This window comes from Mobula hypostoma, chromosome 5 (assembly GCF_963921235.1).
Source record: "Mobula hypostoma chromosome 5, sMobHyp1.1, whole genome shotgun sequence".
Taxonomy (NCBI): Eukaryota; Metazoa; Chordata; class Chondrichthyes; order Myliobatiformes; family Myliobatidae; genus Mobula; species Mobula hypostoma.
In genome coordinates, this window is record NC_086101.1 from 12,690,926 (window position 1) to 12,700,599 (window position 9,674).

A 9,674-nucleotide genomic window follows, 5' to 3' on the forward strand; every position below is an offset into this window, starting at 1 on the left:
CGCTGTTATGATTTGACGGAAACGATTGCATTTCACTTTAAGTTTCGACCTACATTTGACAAATCAAGCTTTTTTTTAAGCTCCGTTCCCGTCTGCCTTTAATGGAGCCGCGATGAACCAACTCGAGCCGCCCGCAAGTTCAATCACGTCAGCGCTGGGGAGACCGATGCTTAAGTTGTTTATGGTTTTACGGTCGAAAGGCGAAAGCAGTTATGCATCAATGAATGGCTACAGCAAGACGTCACAAAACATCTTCCGTGACAATACACGCCTGACGGCTCTGCAATGTGCCGCAGGTATCCAACAACTAAAGCGAATGTGTCAACATAAAGGAGCCTTCCCTGGACTCTGATTTGGACCGTGTCTGTATCGGATCTCATCACTAACAAAATTTGACTGCATTCATGATATCCAAGACCAAATCCCGCCATTTTCCAACTCAGGTGGCCTGTTCATAAAAACTGCATCTAATTTCTCACTAAACGTTGATTATCTATTTCCTTCCGCAGATGCTGCTCAATCGGCGCGGCACTAAAGCAGTTTGTTTTTATTAACCGCCCCCAAGACTCTAGCATCCACATCTCTTGTATATCCAGCTCATTTCTTCGTACGAGATACAAAATATTCGGGGACAAAACGCTTTGTTCTAACTTACTCGGTCATAGTGCAGATCAAACGAAAGTCTAATGGAAGCAACTTTAATGTATGAATGTGGGTGTCTTCTGGATTTGATGAAACTTATTAACTGTTCGTCTTTCGTTACTGTATCTGCTGTCTCGTATGTCTCATGGTCTTTCCACGACTACGATTGTTCTTGGCAAATTTTTCTATGGGGGGGGGGAGGAACAGTACGACCACAATTCAGAATCTGCCCATCTTATTTTAAATCAGCGACTCTTTCTTACTGGAAGAGTGTAGATGCAGCTGGGCACACACGGGTTAAAAAAAATCAATTTGAGAACAACGCGTCGTGTATAATTAAACATGTCTAGAAAATTGTTAAATTCAACATAAACGAATCAGATTAGATTGAAATGCAGTGAAAACTTATGAAATTGTACATTTAATGTTTCAACCTGAATCATATGAAGGCAGCAACACGCAAAAAACTGTTGGAGGAACAGGTCCGGCAGCAGCTGTGGAGGAAAATGGACAATGGACGTTTTGGGCCGAGATCCTGATCGGCACGGTCTTGGCGTGAAACGTCGACTCCCCATTTCCCTCTACAGATGAGGCCTATATTGCTGAGTTACTCTAGCGTTTTGTGTGTTGCTCGAGTTTTCCAGCTTCTGCAGTCTCAAATCTTCATTACAAAGGTTGGTTCCAATTTCGGAAAGGAAAATTTCAGAGTTATTGTGAAGAGCTTTCATGGATTGAGTTTAAAACCTCTATTGGTTTATTCTTTATTCAATAAAAAATTAAAATCCCTTCAGTTGAAGCATTTCATAATAGTTCTGAATTTTCCTTTCCTTAATTTGAACCTACTTTCGTAATGAAGACCCAAGCAGTAAAAGGGAAATTATAGTCACAGGAAACGTGCAGTAGAGATATAATTGGTAAGGTTACTGAGAAGCGATAATTAGAAAGTTTGATAATTTATGTCTGCAAAGAGAAGGGAGAGGTGGAGTGAACCTTAATCATTTTTGTTAGGTGTTTCTAAACACAAGTAAACAACTATACACGATTTATTTTCTTTTTATTTGATCAAAAAAATCATTAGCACATATGTCTGTTACGTCAGGTTAACATAATATAAACTGTTTCAGCTCTTGTCTGAGTCATTGTGTTTGGATGGAGTCGGTTTCAGATCCAAATCTGTTGGGTTCGCGCTCTAATGGGCTCTTCGCAGACTTCCTGGGCTTTCTCGAGCCCCGGCGGCTCGCCAACACTTTCTTCACCCGGATGCCTTTCCAGCGGGTCGACTTTTTCACGGCGCCGTACTTTCTACGGTGCCTGCCCAGTCTCTTCACCCGCTGGCACCTCTTCCTGCCTGTTGTCCTCAGCCTTCGGGACTTCCTGGCCACCTTGGGGGTGGCTGCCGTCGTTTCCTCCGGACTGTTGCCGAGGCTGGCCGAGCCCGAGGCGTCACAGCCCACCGTTTGCTCCAGCGGTCCTTTGCTAGGCGGGCTGCGCACAGTTCGACTAACCCGCGAGTTACTGCGGGCCAAGTTATAGTCGCTGGGCGACAGCGCTTTCTTCATAGCGGCCACCGAGACCCGGCGGCGCTCCCTGGTGGATGCCACCGCCTTCATGATATGCTCGGCCACCGTACAGCCAAACTTCCTGTGCCGGTACTGCCTCCGCTTCTTTTTCACGGCCGCCGCAATGTCCAGCACCGCTGCCTCGTCGGAAGGAGACGGGACTGCAGGTGGTGGCGGGGCCGGGGCCGTCGCAGCAGAGACGTCGGTGCCCACCACTTCCGAATCTGCCATTCAGTAGCCGCCCACTCGCGTTGCTTCCGCCCCGCAGCTGCGGCTCCAATGACGGCACCGCCCCGGCGGGGCGGCGGTTAAAGCGGCGGCGCGGACGCGGTAGACACAACTGGCCTCCCGGTACCGCCCGAAGCGGCGCGGTTGTGCTTTTTCCTCTCCGAAAGTGGCTCGCGTTCAGCTCAAAATCGAGCACTCGGAAAGCCGGGCCTGTAGTATACTTCCCACCCTGCACAATTAGTCGCCTAAGCCATGATTTGGAGTTTAGAAACGCTCTGGTGTCTTTCCTAACACTCCATCATTGCGCCGTGACACCTCAAAGCAATAGGCTCCTCCCATTTTCCCGGTTAGAATGTCGCACCTGTTCGATACTTCGTCTCCTGTTAATCCTCAGACTTGCAGAGGAAGAGTTGAGACTCATATTCCACAGGGACCTATTGTTTTAACATCGTATGCAACCGGGAAATCTCCTGCTAAGCATAGCCTCAGTAACACACCAACTTTGCGACATGAAAGCTGAGTAAATCGGAGGATCCTGCCGCAACCAAAGATATTTTGCTGTTTTCATGATAAGACCACCACCCCCAATCAATATTTTACTAATGGACGCCATAAGAGGTCACAACGGCCTGAACTAGGGCGAATCTCTCAACTCTTGTGATTCCCTCGCGATTGGAGAGTTCCACAACTTAGCTCGGGCATGGCAACTACCCTTTTAACCGAAAAGTCCTAAATTAACCTGATGAGTTGAAGATTCATTTAAGTCCAATAGCAACTGTGGTGTGGACATTATACGCACAAATCACAGCCTTTCATTCCAATGTTTCTCAAGTTTTCGACAAAGTATCCACCTTCATCCCCAGATGGACATGTTGAAAATACCTGTTGCTGTCAGTAAGAACTTCTGAAGCACGTCATCAATACAGCCTTTTCGACGACAGTAGGGACACTAGAAACAAAGATGGATCACGCACTTCCGATGAAGGTGGCAACTACTCGGATGGAAAGCAGGCAAGGAGCGGCCGGATTCCAAGTCCATACGCCGAAAAGTCCAGTGATGATGCCACTATACCACCGGGCGGCATAATTTACAAGGTACGCATGTTAACTCGAACTCAGCTCTTGAAAAAAAAAGACCCTTTCTACGAATGGCATTTTTGCCTTATTTGTTATTTTAACTACCAAACGCCTTTGCCTAAACTTTAAAGCAGACACAAGCATTGCAATGACTGTTCTGCCTTTGGCATGTTCGGTGGAGGTAACTGAACCCCAAAAACATTTTCGAAAAATAAAACTTTCAAGAAACCACGTTTCCTCATATATAAGGTCAGAACTATATCTAATTCCCTCGCGGCAAGCCAGACGCAGATGAGTAGGTAATTCAACAACTTTACGGTAGCATCTTTGCCTCTTACAGTCATACAAATAAAGTAACTGAATTCTGCAAAAAAAAAACACATCACACCGTCTCGATTTGATATCAATCTTCCGGACCTGGTTGAAGAACGTGAACGGCGGGGTGGGGAGGGGGTGTCAAAGGACTCGGCAACGCTATAGTTCGGAAACATTTGTGGTAAACAAACGACATGCACCTTCAAACAAGAGAAAATCCGCAGATGCCGGTCGACTGTACTTTTTTCCATAGATGCTGCCTTGCCTGCTGAGTTCCTCCAGCATTTTGTGTGTGCTGAGTTGCTTTCCAGCTATGATTTGTTTAAGCTCAAAATAATGTTCAAGTAAAACGCGTAACTTCGTTATTTTTTCCGACTCACTTTGAACGACATCCACTTAACGTTTTTAAATGACTCTCAATAGGAAAATAACGAACCTTAGGGTTTTAGGGATGAAATTTAACACATCGTGGTTCTGATTTTTATTTATCCCCGTCTATTTTCTGTCCAACAACGCATTCTTCCTCGCTTAAAAATTACATCACGCTAGTTTTTACATCTACGATAGCTTTTAAATTCGTTTAACGGGCTGAGAGGATCGTTTGAAATGAAAACAACTGGGCAAATCAATTATTGCTAATGTGGGTTTTGCCTTGGCAGATTTCTGGCCTTAAAACACGATCTATAACTTTATTTTTCACAGTTCGCTGCACTGTTTAATGCGCAAACCCACCCTTAAATTTAGGAAGATCGATATGACAAATACATTTGTGAAATAAATCACCAGTGAAACACAGAACTGAAATGTAACCACCATTGCTCCTGCACTGCGCTTTTGACATCATGCGATTAGGAGCTGAGTTAAGGTCAAAGATTAGAATGCAAGGTTAATGTATGAGGCCGGGCTATGAAGGTTAGAAGATGGGGAAATATAATAGCTGGATTTGGAATTAAAGTTAAGTTAGGCATTGGTTAAAGTTAGTGTTAAGAAGTTATAAAGTTGCAAGCTCCGAAGTCATTAGAATCCTTCAATAAATTAATTAATTAAATGAAAATACACTCAAATTAACGGTTTTGTGACCAGATTCCTCAGATTGGAAATAAGATCAAACCTGAATGCACGTACTCTTTATTTTGTGGCGTATGGGTTGTCCATCGAAAGGTAACGCCTCTGGTCCAGGGGCCTGCTGTGTCCATTCCGGGGCAGCTCACTCATTTTTGGTCCCCACCGGTCACTCAGCTCTCACCTGAAGCGTCAAGCACCTGTTTACACCCCGGTATACCGCTTCGACAGGCGAGCTAAACCAGGAGGATATCCGGTGGTCTCGTACCCGGTGAAAAAGTGGCAGACCTCTCCCAGCTCCGGCGAACTGGGTGGGTAAGATCTACAGTGCGATCCGACGGCCAGGAAAGCGGCACTGCATCGTTTCGTGGAGAACGAAGAGCATGACTAGGCACAGAAGACGTCATTGTCTTCGACTGCACCCAAGTTTGTGACGCTTCTCGGTACCACAGGACCCAAACTTCAAAGGTCTCAGAAAGGCAGCGTTCATTATTAAGGACCTCCAGCACCCAGGGCAGCCCTTTTCTCACTGTTACCATCAGGTAGCAGGTACAGAAGCCTGAAGGCACACACTCAGCGATTCAGGAACAGCTTCTTCCCCTCTGCGATCCGATTCCTAAATGGACATTGAAGCTTTGGACACTACCTCACTTTTTAAAATATACAGTATTTCTGGTTTTGTACGTTTTAAAAAATTTATTCAATATACGTAATTGATTTACTTGTTTATTATTTTTTCTCTCTCTGCTAGATTATGTATAGCATTGAACTGCTGCTGCTAAGTTAACAAGTTTCACGTCGCATGCCGGTGATAACAAACTGATTAAAAACTCTCCCGCACTGGTTTCCTGTCATTGTCGGATATGATGGACTCTTAATTCAACTTCATGCATCTGAAGTATTTTATTAATGCGTTGATTAGACAAAACAGTGAAAGGCCATGATTCTCAGAATGGCTACACATATCGTCTCGTAATTTTACAGCTTGTACTGCAAAAACCACTATAATTCTAAAGTGGTTCACGGTGAAGGGTCTTCACTGTTTATTTATTTCCATAGTTGCTGCCTTACCTGCTGAGTTCCGCCAGCACTTTGTGCACGTTGCCCACAGTTAAAAGATCGTTTGGCTAGTTTCTGAAGAATATTTCCTGAGCCAAGAATGGAATAAAAGTTGTTTAAAACCTATAGGTTTAGACAGATTTATTTTATGTGTTTGTTGTTACGATCAAATCTAAACTTCCGGTTGATAGGCATTCCCAGGCTAAACTATGGTGTTTCAACATTGCAGAGATAAATTTGAGATTTCAAATAAAAAGCCAATTGTGCCCAAGCAACATTCTAAATTCAGTCGGACTAAAGGTACTGGAATTGGGTTACCGGTTTTCCGTCTATTTAAATAAAAATTCTGGAAAGAAGACTTGTTACAGAATTAGATGCACCGTAGCTTCAACAAAATAAAAAGACAAGGCGCGGAAGGACGCCAAATAATAAACTAACACGTGCCAATGAATTATTGATTATTTTTGCTGTTTCTGTATTGTGTTAAACCTAGACCATTTTCCAATGAGGTCTTAATGCAAACCACCTTTTGTTTTCTCCGATTAGTCCGGTGTGTCGCTGTGAGTATTGCAGAGGATCGTCATCGGTGTGCTTTAAGCCCATTGGTTAAAATGCTGTCTTGTGATTGGCTGTAACCCGAGGGTATATTTTCAATCCCTCTATGCAAATGAGGGTTGCGGTTTTATTACAAACGGTTTTTGTCGGTCGTTGGCCAGTATGAATTCACAAACCTGGCCATGAGATCAAATGAAATCGTCAAAGCGCTCAGCCATTTGAATGACCTTAAATGACATTACTATATCCTAAATACTGGTTACTAGGACAATTTCAAACTGCACATTTGTTTGATATTAGAGGAAAATTCCTGATATATTGTCAGCTATATTTAAAATTCAGGAACAGCTTCTTCCCCTCTAACACACACGCTTACTGTGATTACTTTTTTCTCATGTATTGCAAAGTTGCTGCCGCAAAATTAACAAATTTCACGACATATGCCGGTGATGGTAAACCCGATTCTGATTCTGAGTTCAGAACTGTGATCAAAGTGCAGCAAAACACTCCTGATACATTTCTACAAGATTTTCTGAAATAAGTGTTTTTTTTCTTATTTAAATAATTCCATCCACTCCAAAACACTGAGGTAACCCTGGTCAAGGGTACTGACATAACCCTAAGTAACTAGTTACAGGACAGCCTGAGTTCCCCTCCATAGATGCTGCGTGACTTGCTGGGTTACTCCAGTGCTCTGTGTTAACCCAACACATAGGTGTCTTGTTGGGCTTGACAGGTCCAGTGTTCACGAGCACGATGCTGTACAGCTAGGAACCATTAATTTGCACTCAGGAACTTGGTCCAAGAATTTGTTTTCTTACTTGACTATGTTCTTTTTTCCTCCTTTCTCGTTGTTTTGAATGCATGTGTATGTTTTTGCATCTTGGTCCCAGGGGAATGCTGTCTCGTTGGGCTATATCCATGACAATCCAATGACAATTACACTTGATTTGATTTGATATAGCTTGGCTGCCAAGAATATATTGGCTATACAAAAATTTATATTTCCAGTCACCTTAAGTTCTTCAGCTTTAGTTGTGTTGCCTGGATACTGCAATTTGAGAGGGAGAAGCATAACTCACATGTATCAGGATCAGGATCACAATGGAATAAAGGGAATTGCAGAGGCATGGGAGTGCCCAGGTGGATTGGAGGAGGATACTGGGGAGCATAATGGCAGAGCAGAGATGGCTGAAGTTTCTGGGAATTGTTCACAAGGCACAGGATAGACATGTCCCCCAGAAGAAGTTTTGAAATGGCATAGCTAGACAACCATGGCTGACAAGGGAAGTTAAGGACGGTATAAAAGCCAAGGAAAGGGCATATAAGGTAGCAAAAGTGAGTGCGAAGTTGGATGATTGGGAAGCTTTTAAAATCCAACACCAGGTAACTAAAAAAAGCTATTAGAAGGGAAAAGATTAAATATGAGAGCAAACAAGCCAATAATGTAAAGCAGGATACTAAATGATTTTTCAGTATTATCAAGAGTAAAAGGGAGGTGAGAGTCGATACTGGACCACTGGAAAATGATACTGGTGAGGTAGTATTGGGGGACAAAGAAATGGCAGATGAACTTAATGGGTACTTTGCACCAATCTTCACTGTGGAAGACACTAGCAGCGTGCCAGAGGTCCATGAGTGTCAGGGAGCAGGAGTGAGTGCCATTGTTATTATAAAGGTAAAAGTGCCACGTAAACTCAAAGGTCTTTGAGGCATTGATCGTGTGGATAGTCTGAGGCTTTTTCCCAGGGCTGAAATGGCTAGCACGAGAAGGCACAGTTTTTAAGGTGCTTGGAAGTAGGTACAGAGGAGATGTCAGGTGTAACTTTTTTAGGAAGAGGGTGGTGAGTGTATGGAATGGCGACGGTGGTGGAGGCGGATATGATAGGGTCTTTTAAGAGGTATACGGAGCTCAGAAAAATAGAGGGCTATGGGTAATCCTAGGTAATTTCTCAGGTTAGGACATGTACAGCACAGCTTTGTGGGCTGAAGGGCCTGTATTGTGCTGTAGGTTTTCTATGTTTCTATGATAAGTCACCTGGATGAGATGGACTACACCCCAGAGTCCTGAGAGAGGTTGCTGAAGAGATAACGGATGCATCAGTCGTGATCTTTCAAGAATCACTTGATTCTGGCATGGTCCTGGAGGACTGGAAGATTGCAAATGTCACTCCACTCTTTAAGAAGGAAGGAAGGCAAAAGAAAGGAAATTATAGGCCAGATTGTGAGGTTAAGAGTTCATTGGGGATGTTCAATTGTCTTAAATAGTGTGATATAATCTGTCCTTGACTGGTACATGCTTTCAGGCTTTTGTGTCTTCTTCCTGATGGGAGGGAGGAAAATTGGGAATGTCCAGGGTGAGAAAGATCTTTGTCATGCAATGTCACAAACACAGTTATCGATCTGACTGGTTATCAATTGAGTTTGGGTCCAATTATCTGTGGTAATAGAATGTGTTTCAAAAGGCGGTGAAGCAGATTTCAGCTGCAGTAGTCCCAAATGGGAATACTTGCTGCTTTCCATTGGAGCTGCACACAGTCGCCCCCTTAATGGCGACACCTTAACCGGGGGTGAACCAGGAGATTTGTCATCTGCTGAGGGCTAGATCTGTGGTATTCAAGACCAGCGACCCAGAACTGTGCAAGATGTCCAGGTATGACCTACCTTAAAAGTGAAAAAACACTGCCGATTGAGAGTCGTCAGAGGAAACCGCAGCCGCCAGTCAGACTTTAACAAAGACTCAGACCCCGGTATTCGGTTTAATTACTTTATTACGTGATCACGGAGAGCTGTCCCTTACAAGGTTTACGGCTCTGCTGAAGCAAGTATAAGCATGGTCTTCTATACATTAGGGTACGTGCAGTTCAGCAGTTTGCAGAGGTCTCAGCTCTCATTCAGACCTTTTAGGTATCAGCAGATTTCCCGTACCTTACACAAAATTAGACCTGGGATTCCCACGTACACAGCCAGTTCCCCATTAACCACGGAAACAAACCGGTAGTCCTGAGGCCTTCCAGGCAGAAGGTCAGCGGCTGCCCACTAATCACAAGATCTGTTTTTAGTTAGTGCAGGTAAGACAGACCCATTCTACTTTGTATCACACTATCCCCATGATTCGGTCGACCCTTCGCCCTCAGGTTTCACTGTCTGCCACAGTTCCCTCCTGTCTGATCGCCC

The 9,674-nt window shown here is 44.0% G+C and overlaps 1 protein-coding gene across 1 annotated transcript; it reads right to left on the reverse strand.

Moving 5' to 3' along the window:
- Window positions 1–1,778: 1,778 nt before the first annotated feature.
- LOC134346448 (histone H1.11R-like) lies at window positions 1,779–2,432 on the reverse strand. Its single transcript, XM_063047818.1, has one exon. The coding sequence runs from the start codon at window positions 2,430–2,432 to the stop codon at window positions 1,779–1,781; it is 654 nt and encodes a 217-aa protein (XP_062903888.1).
- Window positions 2,433–9,674: the final 7,242 nt, after the last annotated feature.